Below are 17,703 nucleotides of genomic sequence, written 5' to 3' on the forward strand. Positions count from 1 at the left end.
TCCTCAAGGACTTAGTGCTTATTATAGATTTGTACACCACAGCAGAAGTCACACCAAACACACTGGACAACATCTAAACTGTTTGTCAGTGGTCAAGTTCATCATCACACTTGGAGCAAACATTGTTTTTCAAAACATTGTAACCGCAAGTGTGTCCGAGGCGTTAGAGGATTAGTGTTGTACAACATTGAAAGCAGTGGAAAACTTTATTGAGTGAAGTAATAACTTAAATCCTTTGAACAGGACGAGGACGTCTGTACATGGTCTCTCTTCATTGTGTTGCTCTTGCTTTCCCTCAGTGTTTTTCTCCCAGTCCCTGTCCCCTCCCTCTGTCCTCAGGGAGACTAGTTAAAAACACATACTCCAAACATTTCACAACATTAGTCATCTATTTTCTATGAGTTTCTTTTCATCAGAATAATCTACAGAAATGTAATGAATTAGTATATGTGGTTAAGTATAGTAATAAACTCCTCTGAGTTAATTGTTTTGTTTACAGTAAAAGAATCATGATTGGTGCTGTTTAGTAACTGGAATGACGTTTTGCTACATTTAATTTCACCGGCAAGTTATTATATGCCTTGTAGCCATTGCATAATCTTGCAATCATTCCTAAGGGAGGGCTTGAGTTTGCCAATATGTTCTACGAGATCATACAAATCATAATCATCATCATTAAGAGGACAGTAAAAACAAAGATGATATTTAGGATCATAAAGTTATGTGTGTGTGTGTGTGTGTGTGTGTGTGTGTGTGTGTGTGTGTGTGTGTGTGTGTGTGTGTGTGTGTGTGTGTGTGTGTGTGTGTGTGTGTGTGTGCAGGGGGGTTATAGATCACAGTGTCTCAACAGTCCCGGTTATCAACAAGAGGGTTCTGCCCTTGGCCTTGGTTGATATAAGGAGAGGACTGAGTTTGGCCTTGGTTGATATAAGGAGAGGACTGAGTTTGGCCTTGGTTGATATAAGGAGAGGACTGAGTTTGGCCTTGGTTGATATAAGGAGAGGACTGAGTTTGGCCTTGGTTGATATAAGGAGAGGACTGAGTTTGGCCTTGGTTGATATAAGGAGAGGACTGAGTTTGGCCTTGGTTGATATAAGGAGAGGACTGAGTTTGGCCTTGGTTGATATAAGGAGAGGACTGAGTTTCCAAAACATAAGCTTTACATGCAGCAAATTACCAGGAATTCTCATTTTCTACACTCATATATGTCTTTTCATGTGCCTCATTTTCTACACTCATATATGCCTTTTCATGTGCCTCCCATCAAAAAAGGAGCCTTGTATAATTGCAGTTTCAGAAGATTTGTCTTTTTCCAAAAGGCTTATGCCTATGGAAAAAGTTATTCACGATGTAGGCTTATGGTCCAAACAATTTACGAAGAGAGATGTCATTTGTTTTGTCTGTCTCTGGGCTAAGGAACATGAGACATGGACGCATACATAGCATGAAAGCGCTTGCTCTCTGAAGTGTTGGTGAGTTACACGCTTGCGCACTAGGGATCAGTAGTGAGGAGAATTGTGAATGGGGGGAGTATTTTGGGTGTACAGTCATAAGTCGGACTCCGAGGAGCCAGGAAGTAACTCAGAACCATGCAGCGCGACTGATAAAGTCGAGAGAGCGGGCGTTTGTTGTCAGTGGACAGGGATCATACGCTTCAGGGTGAGAGGGAATTATAGCCAATTGCGAAATTGAGCCTAATCCATTGCAGTGGCAGAGACTGACCGCTCAGTAGTTCCGACTTCAGAGCAGGGAGAGATCACCACCCTGCTTACAATAAGGTAAATATTACATTAGCACATTGCTACACACCCCATCAAAAAAGACGGAAGAGAATAAAAGCAGGATTGCAAAGGTTTTTCTTTCTCACAAACAATTAATATTAACAAAAGTTTATCAGCAAAGCTTCAAGATGCCTCGGGTGGTCCCGGATCAAAGGAGCAAGTTTGAAAACGAAGAGTTCTTCAGGAAACTCAGTCGGGAGTGCGAGGCAAGTCTATTCATTGGATACATTTTATCTTGTGGCGAAACAAAGTAGCTCATAACGTGGAAATGCACGTTGCGCTGAGAGACCCAACTATCGGCTTTTACTGAAAGATAGGGATGTTTTCCAAATATCAATATGAAAGCACTGTTGATTTTATGTGATACGTTTTTTCATATTTTAACGTCTAAATACACTTTTCAAAAAAGAGGAAGGAGACAGGGATGTTTTGAAATTGTGCATGGTTTTGGTTTGTTGTAAGTCTGTCAACTCATCTGAGTCGCGTATCACCACAGCCCGATGCTCTGACATTCACGTTGACTGTCTCATGGCTAATGTAGTTTACAATCATTTCCCATAATTTATTATTTCAAATGACTAAATGGAGATGAATTTAAATGAATTTTCTTTGATGCCTCGGGATTTAAAGACTTAATAAAAAGAAAGGTGTCTCAAATTCAAAATCTTGAAAGTGAACCATGATCAATGACATTCACAGTAAAGTTTATTATTTTTAATTAGGCCATGTGTTTTTTTTCTCTGAGATTAACTTTATTGATGCATTTGATCCTTCATATTTTCAGATAAAATACACAGGGTTCCGAGACAGACCGCATGAGGAGAGGCAAGCCAGGTTTCACACCGCTTGTAGGGACGGTCGTTCAGAAATAGTGAGTAAACCATTTCTGTTCAGCATACAACTCTTGAGATAATAACACTATAATCAGACATCATTACACTAACCTTGAGTTTATGTCAATATTTTGCGTAAACAGACACCCGGAACTAGACATTTTACATCAGCCAAACATTACTTCCTCCTTTATTCTCTGACAAACAACACAAAAACATCCTCTTAACATGAATTCCACTTAAAATTATATTATACTATAATATGATTAGTTCACTGTCCAGAAATGCCATAAGCCTGTGTATCAGGTGTCCTACAGACAAGGCTATTAAGGTCTGCCTCTGTCTCAATAGCCTTTTGAGGAGAGAAACCCGACATGGCCATTTGACAATGGGGGAAGTCAGGACAGAGCTGGGCTGGCGGGCCTGCCCAAGGCTACTTAAAACGGTCCCTCTTCTCACTCCTTTTTTCAGTCGTAATATTTTCACGTTGTCTACTATATGTGCTGTAATAAAGTAATATGTAGTATTCATTTTATGTAGGCCTAACACTTTTATTCTTAGAGTAGCCTAAAATTACACTCTAGTTGAGTCTGATTTTTTCATATTTTTGGTAAAGTTATTCAAATCAAGGATTTTCTTTATGGCATGAAATAATAAAGTGACAAGGTAGTGTATCCAAATTCAATTCAATTTTCAGACAAACAGATTCGAAAAGATATTCACAATAATAACATTGTGACTAGGCCAACTTGTAATTAGTTATTTTCTGTGATTTAAGTATTTTTAAGCATTATGGCAATTGTTTGATATGTTACTGTCACTGTCTGTCCTAACCCTACCATTCACCCTAGTGTGTCTATTTGAAAATGCAATTATTCTGACCGAGAAAGACATTAGATATTATCATCACCATATCTCAAATTTTTGTAAATTAAATAAATGCAAAGAACTTTGTTAATTCAATAAGGCAGAATAGGAATACACAATACTTGTATTACTTTTATTATGAACATGTGCTATGTTCCTATAGCCTTAGTAATTACATGGTAATGACACTGTATTTTGTTAGTATATGTTGTGTGCATTCTGCCTGTGTTGTTTTATTCCTATGTTATGTTTGAAGTAATGCTATGAAAACAATAGAAAACATTGTGTCCATATTTGAAGCTCAGTTGTTTTAAATCTTTGTCTATGTGCCGGTAAATTCCATGACATCAACCAAGCACAGGGAGCCTGGAATCTTTGGAAAGCCAAGTAATGTAAAAAGCCTAATTTAATAAATGAAATCAAAATGAATCATAGGCCATTTGTCATTAGTGTCTGTGCAGGGTCTGCTTTTAAACTATTATCGATGTTCTTTTCCTGTCTTACTCTATTCCTCCTATCTCTCACTCACTCCATCTCCCTCTCCTTCAGTCTCTCTGTCTTTCTTACTGTATTCCTCCTATATCTCACTCACTCCATCTCCCTCTCCTTCAGTCTCTCTGTCTTTCCTAAAGTCAGTTCACTATAGCCCAGTATTCCAACATTGTGTTGGTAAAATAGAATCAGATGTGCGTAACTCTATACTTCAAATAGAGAAAATGATGACTCTTGTGTTTTTCCCCTTTTTTTCTGAGTGTTGGGAGCGCTGGCCCTGGCTCCAGGCACTCGTCTCTCTGATGTGAAAAATAAATGACGGGCTGCATAATTTATGCTCGGGCCCAGCGTTCTGATCCTGTTTGTATTGATTTCCCTCTAAAAGGCTTTTGTGGCGACGGGCACCAACCTCTCGCTGCAGTTCTTCCCAGCCAACTTGCACGGGGAGCAGAGGCAGACGCCCACACGAGAGTATGTGGACTTTGATCGGGAGACGGGAAAGGTAATCCTGACATCTCTCTCTTTTCTTTTCTCTCTTATTCTCTCTTCTCTTTTCTCCTCTCTCTAATCTCATCTGTTCATCTCTCCTGAGAGGTGATTTAGGTTAACCTCTTAACGATTTGTCTCTGACGTACTCATCCATGACACTCTTTTTATTTCCCTGGCATTTCTGTAAACTCATGTAACCACACAATAATGATCTGTAAACAGCTTGGTATGGGCATTGAGGTATTCCTAGCATTTTTCACTCAAAATTGAGGTTGAATCTCACGACAGTTTGATTGAATCCAGGCTGTTGATTCAGAGTGATATGTTCTCTGTTTGGGATAAACCCTAGGCTTTCTGTAAGATGTTATTGCTTCACATGGAGCACGCTAAACATCACACTGCCCTGCCGTCCACTAAAAAACCCACCTTTCTCCTCAATTCAATATTTCACTCTTCCTACTTTTGTTTCTTTTTTTAACCTGCCCATTTTTCTCACTGTAATTCCAACACATTCTACCAACTCAATGAATACACGACTACAGTATGTGGTTTCTTTCAAAGCCATAGGGATGGAAGATGGTGACACTGTTCCAACCATAGAAATACAATCCTATAGTAATGGTATAGAACAATATATTTAAAGTAATTATATAGTAAAGCCTTGCTGCTCCTGTGATTCAGATACTACTACAGGCGTGTTAAGGTGATAGAGCCATGACACCTGAGAGACCATGGGACTGTCTCCAGGTCCTGCCAACTCTGTCAGTGTTACTAAAGAACCGAATAAAGTGGGTCATAAATTGATTATCTGAACCATTAAACACCCCTGTCTGGTTACATCCCTTCCATTTCCCAGAGAGAGCTCAATAAAACTATGGAAATGCTCAATCTTTTAGCCCTGAACATTTTACTAGTCATTGTATAAAGATGACCTAAAGCGATAACATTTTAGGTAAAAATAATTTACCAAAAGTTTAGATATGGACTCTTAAAACTTGAATTCCCCCTTGACACCTTTGTTTTCACACAGTAATGTTGCAGAGTTTAGAAGGAATGTATTTTTTGTTACTGTTTTGTTTGTGTATTCATTTGGTCCCCTGGAGACCTCGTAGTTGTTGCCGTGCGTATGGTGTGCCAGAGGCCCCTGTTCACGGACAGTGCCTCGCTGAAATGTGCTCATTAAAAATGCATCCTTGGGAAATCGATGGACCTTTCGGCCCAAGGCTGACGGACTAATCTTTGCCCGTTAATTATTTAAAAAGGCGTGACGTGGAGTTGTCAGGCATGCCGGGCATTTTACAGATGAGGCGCTGGGTGTCCGGGGCAGGGCCTGATAGTAATCCTATCCCTTGTCACCTCTAGCAGGCTCAGGGCCATGCAGCTTTAATGAGCCCTGGGCCCTCCGTCCCTCTGCCCCTCCGCATCCAACATACACCCCACGGAGCTCCCAGTCATACCAGCACTGTCACCTTACACACACATGCACGCACACACACACACACACACTTACCCCCAACAGCACATGGCTGATCCTTTGTACCTCCATCAACATTTCAGTATCCAGTGAACTATCAGCATACAACACGCGTCGTATTCTCATGTTGCAACATTGGAGAACAGGGCTCAATTGTTAGATTGGTCTTTTTCTCGACCCACAACGCAGTGTAGTCATCAGGCTTCTTCATTTAGGTAGTAAATCCCTAGACAGGTGCTACTGCTCTGCTCGTTGACATGAGTACTTATCTTTAGGAACTGAGGTGGAACTTATTTGGAGAACGTATGATTTTTCTCTGGGCTCCCCCCCATCCCTCCCTCTCTCTCTCCCTCTCTCTCTCCCTCTCTCTCTCCCTCTCTCTAACTCCCTGCAGACCAGTGGTGTCAGGCTGGGAGAGATGTTGCGCATGCTGCAACCTCTGCTCTTAATTACAATGATTGTTAACCTTTTACACAAACACATCTCACACTGCCTGGCTAGGAGACGTTAATAGACTGAATGAAAACCCCAAAGAATGTCTGCAGTGAAAGTGAAAGTGTGTGCCGTGGGGTCGGAAGAGGAAATGTGAAATTTTACTGAAATATACCAGGTCAACAGGCCTGCGTCTGTTGCTCTATGAATTGAATCAATTGTAAAAAGTGTAAAATAAAATAGAAAATTGTAGAGGCAAAATATTGAAGCTAAGTCCTTTAGCTAGTGGAATCTGCACTGTATGATTTGGCAAAGCATCCTGGCCAAGCTGTTTTCATGAGGGAACTGTCCAGGTGTGGCCTATAGATACATCAGCCATGTCTCACTATGGCATGATCCCCCTATGCCCAGTTGAAGTGTGAGGTCCATAAAGAGCATATAGCATACAGCTCTCTCCTCACCGCCACCCAACGCCAGTCCAGAGTAACAGATGAATAGGGAACAGTTATAATAATCTTTCCATGAAAAGTGAGTGATTTTATGGGTCTTGCCGTTTTTGATTAATGGAGTCAGAACCAACCCCAGCTCAGTGTGAGCCCAGGGACTCTCTGTCTCTGTCTGTCTCCTTTCTCTGGGACCCTCTCCCTCTCTCACACACACTCTCTCTCTCTCTTCTTGTCTCTCTGACTCTTTTTCTCTCTCTCTTTCACTCTCTTTCTCACTTTCACTCTTTCTTTAGGTGTCGATCTCTCTCTTCTGGGCTCTCTCACTCGCTTTTTAGGTCTCTCTCTCATTTCTTTCTCGTGCGCAAGTGAATAAACCATTGCGTTCCTCCATCCTTCCCCCACACCCCCTCGTTCTCCTCCTCCCTCCTCATTTGAAAACACAGGCGGTGCCAGCGGAACGGGGCCAGTTTAAACTTGGCCGCTGGCGGGGGACAGTAGTATTATCTGAGTGGGGCGGTGAGCCCTGCTCCACTGGAGCCCCCGCAGTAGAGCTTAAGTACAGGCTCCGAGTGTCACTACAGGCTAATGGGAACCAGCTGTGTGGGAGGTTAATTTTAGCGGTAGCTAGCAGGGACCGGGGAGGAGCAGTTAACCCTGTCCCAGCCAGGGGCTCCCGGTAGTGGACTGCCTCGTACTGGGTCACTGGTCAGTCCCATGAATCATCCACACTGCCCTAATGACCATGGACTCTGACTCTGAGTCATGGCCATACAAGTCCAACCTTAAATTCATTAGATTGGAGGGACAAATGATAGCTAACAGTGCCTTTAGAGAATCATCAGACATAAATGAATACACAGCAGCATACTGTTCAAAATTCACAGAGCAGAACAGGAAGTTGTATAACTGCCACAGGAACATTGAGAGAAGGCCAGTGGAGTAGAGTCCTTAAATCAGGTCTTCTTAGTGTGACAGGCAGCAGAGGTGCAGAGCGTTTGCACTGCTACAGTAGCAGACAGGGGGAGGGGGATGATTCATTGTGTCTCAGTAAATTATTAATCTGCTCCAAGTGAAGTTAGCTTAGCTCAGACAAGAGCTCAGAGAGGTAGTGGGTCTCTGATGAAGATCCTCCATTGGTGCTTTGTTGTAATGGAACTCCATGGATACTGATGACTCACCATGGGATTGAAGAATATATTTGTCAAGAACCTCTACACAGAGTACAGTGAGTACCTGGACTGAAGTCCTGCCCATTTCATGTAATACGGTTTTTACTGTAACAGAGAGAGAAGGCAATACAGACTCTTATACAGTGGCGATTTTAGCACGTACATCCTGGTGGGGTAAACAAAAACTAAAATTGGGGTATGCATGCCAGCAAAGCGCCAACACAACACAACACTAAACAATACATTAATTGCACAATAACGGTGACAAACGGTGCCCACAAACTGTTAGAAGGCTACATAAAGCTGTCCCAACAGCAGGTGTCCCAACAGCAGTCCCAACACCTTACCACCTATCAGTGGAGCCTTGTCTGGCAGCGGAACAGTTCATTCAGCCTCATTTACTGTCTTTAAAAAAAACATGGCTGATATGGTTGATCCTCTTAAGGATCGGACCCTTTTTTTCAATTTTCATCTAAAATAACATACCCAAATGTAGGAACCCAGTTCCTACATTTGAATATAAAAATGGATTTTATCAAACAAAACAATGCAACATTTAATCTCTGGAACTCTCAGAATGACAAATCAGAGAAAGATTACTGAATGTAAGTACATTATTTACCTTCAGAGGTGAATGTTTCAAACCAGTTGCCGTGATACAAGTTTTTTGTTGTTGTGCACTCTCCTCAAACAATAGCATGGTATTTTTTTCACTGTAATAGCTACTGTAAATTGGACAGTGCAGTTAGATGAACAATAATTTAAGCTTTCTGTCCATATAAGACATGTTTATGTCCTGGAAAGTTTGCTGTTACTAACAACGTCATTCTAGTCACAGTACCGCACGTTAGCAATAACCATCCCGGTATAGGGACACCTATCCCGTAGATCCTTAAGAGGTTTTAAACAAATGTGGTTTCTACTGACAATTGCGATGTACAAACTATGGCATAAAGGAACGACAAGTGGATAAGAGGCAATCCGTAATTTCGATTAAGACATTAATGAGCGAGCTAGGGTGGACGTAGTCAATATAACTATTTGTTCAGCACTTTTGAAACGTACAGCGACAGAATTCAGAACAGGGGCCATTCTTACAGTGTTCTCCCTGTACACCAAGTCAGAACCATAGGATAAATAAAGGGGGCATATAAGCAGACAATGAAAGCTCTTACAATATTCAATGATTACATTTCTCTAAAACAGGTTATAGGCTACATGTGCACCACCAAGTCAGAACAGTAGGCGAAATTAGGAGGGGAAACGGGACCAAATTATTAGGGTGAGGCACATGGGCTACTAACAGCTTACTACACAACATACACTTAGTATTACTTTCTTAGCTACACTATACATATCTCCCTGGCATATTACATAATTTATGCAGCAGCATACAAGACATTTTTGGACTCACCTTGTTGTGCTGTGCTCATTTGAACAGGAAGGTGGCGCGGTGGTCTTAATGTGGGCAAATTTTGTCATCAAACTTTGTCATCAAAGTCTGGCATTCTCTGCATTTATGTTGCTTTCAAGACAACTGGGAACTCTGAAAAAAACAAGGTCGAATCATGATGATGTCAGTGATCTTCAGGTCATAGCTCTAGAAAGAGGCCCGAGTTCCCGACTTATAATTCCGAGTTCTGTCCCTCCTGCCCTGAAATACAGGTCGCCACTACTCTTATATATGAACACTCTTCAACTTTAACTAAATCTTGTTGAAATTGGAGACTTTTAGGATTTTGGAGCGGGGTTCAGCTGTAAGGGTTTAAGAGATCTGGTGTTTGGCCTTTTCTCCATATCCCCCTCTCTCCCTCTCCCCCTCTGCTCTGTTCATCCGTAGAGTTTGTGTGTGGTTTCCTTTTATGCAAAGCAGAAATTGGGTCCATCTGCATGGCCATGCCAGAAGGTTAGGTTTGCCCCCCCGCCCCCACTGATTGGGGGAGTGCTCCTGATATAGTCCTCTTGTGACAGACCCTCCAGAGTGTGCTGCTACTCTATTATATTGTGTTAAGAGCTAAAAGCACAAATACATGTAGAAAGTCATAGAATGACTCCTAAACCGTTCAGGTACAGCCTGGTAAATGTGAAAGTCACTTCTGTTGGTATTACAGCAGTAATGCATAGGGGGATTGAGTAGGTGTGTTGTTGTCTGACATGGGGCCAGAACTGAGAGAGAGAGAGAGAGCAGTCCCTTAACGTGGAGCCATACCGAGGCAGGGCCTCAGAGACAGCAGACTATAAATCTTCGGCCTGTCTCTGGATGTAAGACTTTTCGCTTGGGGCAGATAGCACAGGGAAGATTCACAGTAAATGAATCCATTGTGAAAGGGACTTCAGTCAGAGGCGTCACCACAGGAATTGGAGTTTTAATAGTTTTGTGTTAAAGCTTGTTCCCAAGACCAGCCGGTGTGTTTTTGTGTCTGTGTATTGTGTGTGTGCATATGTATGTGTTTGTCTGCCATAGCACTGCACTTACGGAGCCAATCTCCAAATGAATGACGGGTCATGTGCCACAAAACATGGTCTTGAGCTGCATTGCGCCAGCTTGACAGTTAACCTTGTTACAGAGCCAGAGAGGGGGAACAGCTTGACAGTTAACCCTGTTACAGAGCCAGAGAGGGGGGGACAGCTTGACAGTTAACCCTGTTACAGAGCCAGAGAGGGGGAACAGCTTGACAGTTAACCCTGTTACAGAGCCAGAGAGGGGGAACAGCTTGACAGTTAACCTTGTTACAGAGCCAGAGAGGGGGAACAGCTTGACAGTTAACCCTGTTACAGAGCCAGAGAGGGGGAACAGCTTGACAGTTAACCCTGTTACAGAGCCAGAGAGGGGGGGACAGCTTGACAGTTAACCTTGTTACAGAGCCAGAGAGGGGGGAACAGCTTGACAGTTAACCCTGTTACAGAGCCAGAGAGGGGGAACAGCTTGACAGTTAACCCTGTTACAGAGCCAGAGAGGGGGAACAGCTTGACAGTTAACCCTGTTACAGAGCCAGAGAGGGGGGAACAGCTTGACAGTTAACCCTGTTACAGAGCCAGAGAGGGGGGGACAGCTTGACAGTTAACCTTCTTACAGAGCCAGAGAGGGGGGACAGCTTGACAGTTAACCTTCTTACAGAGCCAGAGAGGGGGAGACAGCTTGACAGTTAACCTTGTTACAGAGCCAGAGAGGGGGGGACAGCTTGACAGTTAACCCTGTTACAGAGCCAGAGAGGGGGAACAGCTTGACAGTTAACCTTGTTACAGAGCCAGAGAGGGGGAACAGCTTGACAGTTAACCTTGTTACAGAGCCAGAGAGGGGGAACAGCTTGACAGTTAACCCTGTTACAGAGCCAGAGAGGGGGAACAGCTTGACAGTTAACCTTGTTACAGAGCCAGAGAGGGGGAACAGCTTGACAGTTAACCCTGTTACAGTGCCAGAGAGGGGGAACAGCTTGACAGTTAACCCTGTTACAGAGCCAGAGAGGGGGGGACAGCTTGACAGTTAACCCTGTTACAGAGCCAGAGAGGGGGGAACAGCTTGACAGTTAACCCTGTTACAGAGCCAGAGAGGGGGAACAGCTTGACAGTTAACCCTGTTACAGAGCAAGAGAGGGGGAACAGCTTGACAGTTAACCTTGTTACAGAGCCAGAGAGGGGGGAACAGCTTGACAGTTAACCCTGTTACAGAGCCAGAGAGGGGGGAACAGCTTGACAGTTAACCTTGTTACAGAGCCAGAGAGGGGGAGACAGCTTGACAGTTAACCTTGTTACAGAGCCAGAGAGGGGGGGACAGCTTGACAGTTAACCCTGTTACAGAGCCAGAGAGGGGGGAACAGCTTGACAGTTAACCTTGTTACAGAGCCAGAGAGGGGGGAACAGCTTGACAGTTAACCCTGTTACAGAGCCAGAGAGGGGGGAACAGCTTGACAGTTAACCCTGTTACAGAGCCAGAGAGGGGGGGACAGCTTGACAGTTAACCTTCTTACAGAGCCAGAGAGGGGGGGGACAGCTTGACAGTTAACCTTCTTACAGAGCCAGAGAGGGGGGGACAGCTTGACAGTTAACCTTGTTACAGAGCCAGAGAGGGGGGGACAGCTTGACAGTTAACCCTGTTACAGAGCCAGAGAGGGGGGAACAGCTTGACAGTTAACCTTGTTACAGAGCCAGAGAGGGGGGAACAGCTTGACAGTTAACCCTGTTACAGAGCCAGAGAGGGGGAAACAGCTTGACAGTTAACCCTGTTACAGAGCCAGAGAGGGGGGAACAGCTTGACAGTTAACCCTGTTACAGAGCCAGATAGGGGGGAACAGCTTGACAGTTAACCCTGTTACAGAGCCAGAGAGGGGGTACAGCTTGACAGTTAACCCTGTTACAGAGCCAGAGAGGGGGAACAGCTTGACAGTTAACCTTGTTACAGAGCCAGAGAGGGGGGAACAGCTTGACAGTTAATCCTGTTACAGAGCCAGAGAGGGGGGAACAGCTTGACAGTTAACCCTGTTACGGAGCCAGAGAGGGGGGAACAGCTTGACAGTTAACCTTGTTACAGAGCCAGAGAGGGGGGAACAGCTTGACAGTTAACCCTGTTACAGAGCCAGAGAGGGGGGGAACAGCTTGACAGTTAACCCTGTTACAGAGCCAGAGAGGGGGGGACAGCTTGACAGTTAACCTTCTTACAGAGCCAGAGAGGGGGGGACAGCTTGACAGTTAACCTTCTTACAGAGCCAGAGAGGGGGGGACAGCTTGACAGTTAACCTTGTTACAGAGCCAGAGAGGGGGGGACAGCTTGACAGTTAACCCTGTTACAGAGCCAGAGAGGGGGGAACAGCTTGACAGTTAACCTTGTTACAGAGCCAGAGAGGGGGGAACAGCTTGACAGTTAACCCTGTTACAGAGCCAGATAGGCGGGAACAGCTTGACAGTTAACCCTGTTACAGAGCCAGAGAGGGGGTACAGCTTGACAGTTAACCCTGTTACAGAGCCAGAGAGGGGGGAACAGCTTGACAGTTAACCTTGTTACAGAGCCAGAGAGGGGGAACAGCTTGACAGTTAACCCTGTTACAGAGCCAGAGAGGGGAGAACAGCTTGACAGTTAACCCTGTTACAGAGCCAGAGAGGGGGGACAGCTTGACAGTTAACCTTCTTACAGAGCCAGAGAGGGGGGACAGCTTGACAGTTAACCTTGTTACAGAGCCAGAGAGGGGGGGGGACAGCTTGACAGTTAACCCTGTTACAGAGCCAGAGAGGGGGGAACAGCTTGACAGTTAACCTTGTTACAGAGCCAGAGAGGGGGGAACAGCTTGACAGTTAACCCTGTTACAGAGCCAGAGAGGGGGAAACAGCTTGACAGTTATCCCTGTTACAGAGCCAGAGAGGGGGGGAACAGCTTGACAGTTAACCCTGTTACAGAGCCAGATAGGGGGGAACAGCTTGACAGTTAACCCTGTTACAGAGCCAGAGAGGGGGTACAGCTTGACAGTTAACCCTGTTACAGAGCCAGAGAGGGGGGGAACAGCTTGACAGTTAACCTTGTTACAGAGCCAGAGAGGGGGGAACAGCTTGACAGTTAATCCTGTTACAGAGCCAGAGAGGGGGGAACAGCTTGACAGTTAACCCTGTTACAGAGCCAGAGAGGGGGGAACAGCTTGACAATTAACCCTGTTACAGAGCCAGAGAGGGGGGGACAGCTTGACAGTTAACCCTGTTACAGAGCCAGAGCGGGGGGAACAGCTTGACAGTTAACCTTGTTACAGAGCCAGAGAGGGGGGAACAGCTTGACAGTTAACCTTGTTACAGAGCCAGAGAGGGGGGAACAGCTTGACAGTTAACCCTGTTACAGAGCCAGAGAGGGGGGAACAGCTTGACAGTTAACCCTGTTACAGAGCCAGAGAGGGGGGGACAGCTTGACAGTTAACCTTCTTACAGAGCCAGAGAGGGGGGGACAGCTTGACAGTTAACCTTCTTACAGAGCCAGAGAGGGGGAGACAGCTTGACAGTTAACCTTGTTACAGAGCCAGAGAGGGGGGGACAGCTTGACAGTTAACCCTGTTACAGAGCCAGAGAGGGGGAACAGCTTGACAGTTAACCTTGTTACAGAGCCAGAGAGGGGGAACAGCTTGACAGTTAACCTTGTTACAGAGCCAGAGAGGGGGGAACAGCTTGACAGTTAACCCTGTTACAGAGCCAGAGAGGGGGAACAGCTTGACAGTTAACCTTGTTACAGAGCCAGAGAGGGGGAACAGCTTGACAGTTAACCCTGTTACAGAGCCAGAGAGGGGGAACAGCTTGACAGTTAACCCTGTTACAGAGCCAGAGAGGGGGGGACAGCTTGACAGTTAACCCTGTTACAGAGCCAGAGAGGGGGGAACAGCTTGACAGTTAACCCTGTTACATAGCCAGAGAGGGGGAACAGCTTGACAGTTAACCCTGTTACAGAGCCAGAGAGGGGGAACAGCTTGACAGTTAACCCTGTTACAGAGCCAGAGAGGGGGGAACAGCTTGACAGTTAACCCTGTTACAGAGCCAGAGAGGGGGGGACAGCTTGACAGTTAACCTTCTTACAGAGCCAGAGAGGGGGGGACAGCTTGACAGTTAACCTTCTTACAGAGCCAGAGAGGGGGGGACAGCTTGACAGTTAACCTTGTTACAGAGCCAGAGAGGGGGGGACAGCTTGACAGTTAACCCTGTTACAGATCCAGAGAGGGGGGAACAGCTTGACAGTTAACCTTGTTACAGAGCCAGAGAGGGGGGAACAGCTTGACAGTTAACCCTGTTACAGAGCCAGAGAGGGGGAAACAGCTTGACAGTTAACCCTGTTACAGAGCCAGAGAGGGGGAACAGCTTGACAGTTAACCCTGTTACAGAGCCAGATAGGGGGGAACAGCTTGACAGTTAACCCTGTTACAGAGCCAGAGAGGGGGTACAGCTTGACAGTTAACCCTGTTACAGAGCCAGAGAGGGGGGAACAGCTTGACAGTTAACCTTGTTACAGAGCCAGAGAGGGGGGAACAGCTTGACAGTTAATCCTGTTACAGAGCCAGAGAGGGGGGAACAGCTTGACAGTTAACCCTGTTACAGAGCCAGAGAGGGGGGAACAGCTTGACAGTTAACCTTGTTACAGAGCCAGAGAGGGGGGAACAGCTTGACAGTTAACCCTGTTACAGAGCCAGAGAGGGGGGAACAGCTTGACAGTTAACCCTGTTACAGAGCCAGAGAGGGGGGGACAGCTTGACAGTTAACCTTCTTACAGAGCCAGAGAGGGGGGAGACAGCTTGACAGTTAACCTTCTTACAGAGCCAGAGAGGGGGGGACAGCTTGACAGTTAACCTTGTTACAGAGCCAGAGAGGGGGGGACAGCTTGACAGTTAACCCTGTTACAGAGCCAGAGAGGGGGGAACAGCTTGACAGTTAACCTTGTTACAGAGCCAGAGAGGGGGGAACAGCTTGACAGTTAACCCTGTTACAGAGCCAGATAGGCGGGAACAGCTTGACAGTTAACCATGTTACAGAGCCAGAGAGGGGGTACAGCTTGACAGTTAACCCTGTTACAGAGCCAGAGAGGGGGGAACAGCTTGACAGTTAACCTTGTTACAGAGCCAGAGAGGGGGGAACAGCTTGACAGTTAATCCTGTTACAGAGCCAGAGAGGGGGGAACAGCTTGACAGTTAACCCTGTTACAGAGCCAGAGAGGGGAGAACAGCTTGACAGTTAACCCTGTTACAGAGCCAGAGAGGGGGGACAGCTTGACAGTTAACCTTCTTACAGAGCCAGAGAGGGGGGACAGCTTGACAGTTAACCTTGTTACAGAGCCAGAGAGGGGGGGACAGCTTGACAGTTAACCCTGTTACAGAGCCAGAGAGGGGGGAACAGCTTGAGAGTTAACCTTGTTACAGAGCCAGAGAGGGGGGAACAGCTTGACAGTTAACCCTGTTACAGAGCCAGAGAGGGGGAAACAGCTTGACAGTTATCCCTGTTACAGAGCCAGAGAGGGGGGAACAGCTTGACAGTTAACTCTGTTACAGAGCCAGATAGGGGGGAACAGCTTGACAGTTAACCCTGTTACAGAGCCAGAGAGGGGGTACAGCTTGACAGTTAACCCTGTTACAGAGCCAGAGAGGGGGGAACAGCTTGACAGTTAACCTTGTTACAGAGCCAGAGAGGGGGGAACAGCTTGACAGTTAATCCTGTTACAGAGCCAGAGAAGGGGGAACAGCTTGACAGTTAACCCTGTTACAGAGCCAGAGAGGGGGGAAAAGCTTGACAATTAACCCTGTTACAGAGCCAGAGAGGGGGGGACAGCTTGACAGTTAACCCTGTTACAGAGCCAGAGAGGGGGGAACAGCTTGACAGTTAACCTTGTTACAGAGCCAGAGAGGGGGGAACAGCTTGACAGTTAACCTTGTTACAGAGCCAGAGAGGGGGGGAACAGCTTGACAGTTAACCCTGTTACAGAGCCAGAGAGGGGGGAACAGCTTGACAGTTAACCCTGTTACAGAGCCAGAGAGGGGGGGACAGCTTGACAGTTAACCTTCTTACAGAGCCAGAGAGGGGGGGACAGCTTGACAGTTAACCTTCTTACAGAGCCAGAGAGGGGGAGACAGCTTGACAGTTAACCTTGTTACAGAGCCAGAGAGGGGGGGGACAGCTTGACAGTTAACCCTGTTACAGAGCCAGAGAGGGGGAACAGCTTGACAGTTAACCTTGTTACAGAGCCAGAGAGGGGGAACAGCTTGACAGTTAACCTTGTTACAGAGCCAGAGAGGGGGGAACAGCTTGACAGTTAACCCTGTTACAGAGCCAGAGAGGGGGAACAGCTTGACAGTTAACCTTGTTACAGAGCCAGAGAGGGGGAACAGCTTGACAGTTAACCTTGTTACAGAGCCAGAGAGGGGGGAACAGCTTGACAGTTAACCCTGTTACAGAGCCAGAGAGGGGGAACAGCTTGACAGTTAACCTTGTTACAGAGCCAGAGAGGGGGAACAGCTTGACAGTTAACCCTGTTACAGAGCCAGAGAGGGGGAACAGCTTGACAGTTAACCCTGTTACAGAGCCAGAGAGGGGGGGACAGCTTGACAGTTAACCATGTTACAGAGCCAGAGAGGGGGAACAGCTTGACAGTTAACCCTGTTACATAGCCAGAGAGGGGGAACAGCTTGACAGTTAACCCTGTTACAGAGCCAGAGAGGGGGAACAGCTTGACAGTTAACCCTGTTACAGAGCCAGAGAGGGGGGAACAGCTTGACAGTTAACCCTGTTACAGAGCCAGAGAGGGGGTACAGCTTGACAGTTAACCTTGTTACAGAGCCAGAGAGGGGGGAACAGCTTGACAGTTAACCCTGTTACAGAGCCAGAGAGGGGGAACAGCTTGACAGTTAACCTTGTTACAGAGCCAGAGTGGGGGGAACACCTTGACAGTTAACCCTGTTACAGAGCCAGAGAGGGGGGAACAGCTTGACAGTTAACCTTGTTACAGAGCCAGAGAGGGGGGAACAGCTTGACAGTTAACCCTGTTACAGAGCCAGAGAGGGGGGAACAGCTTGACAGTTAACCCTGTTACAGAGCCAGAGAGGGGGGGACAGCTTGACAGTTAACCTTCTTACAGAGCCAGAGAGGGGGGGACAGCTTGACAGTTAACCTTCTTACAGAGCCAGAGAGGGGGGGACAGCTTGACAGTTAACCTTGTTACAGAGCCAGAGAGGGGGGACAGCTTGACAGTTAACCTTCTTACAGAGCCAGAGAGGG

The 17,703-nt window shown here is 46.2% G+C and overlaps 1 protein-coding gene across 6 annotated transcripts in view; it reads left to right on the forward strand.

Annotated features, from left to right (window-relative positions):
- The first annotated feature begins 1,501 nt into the window (after positions 1 to 1,501).
- LOC106573726 (core-binding factor subunit beta) overlaps positions 1,502 to 17,703 on the forward strand; it is a 39,032-nt gene continuing 22,830 nt past the window's right edge. For 4 of the 6 annotated variants that reach the window (XM_014149041.2, XM_045697166.1, XM_014149038.2 and 1 more), the window contains exons 1-4: positions 1,502 to 1,778; positions 1,890 to 1,987; positions 2,566 to 2,652; positions 4,359 to 4,475. In XM_014149041.2, coding sequence (XP_014004516.1) covers positions 1,910 to 1,987; positions 2,566 to 2,652; positions 4,359 to 4,475 — 282 coding nt within the window. In that variant the 5' untranslated portion in view covers positions 1,502 to 1,778; positions 1,890 to 1,909. Of the gene's footprint in view, positions 1,988 to 2,565; positions 2,653 to 4,358; positions 4,476 to 17,703 lie in introns of all 6 variants that reach the window. The other 2 variants (XM_014149039.2, XM_014149037.2) reach the window with 2 other exon arrangements.

The sequence above is a fragment of the Salmo salar genome, chromosome ssa16 (genome assembly GCF_905237065.1).
Source record: "Salmo salar chromosome ssa16, Ssal_v3.1, whole genome shotgun sequence".
NCBI lineage: Eukaryota > Metazoa > Chordata > Actinopteri > Salmoniformes > Salmonidae > Salmo > Salmo salar.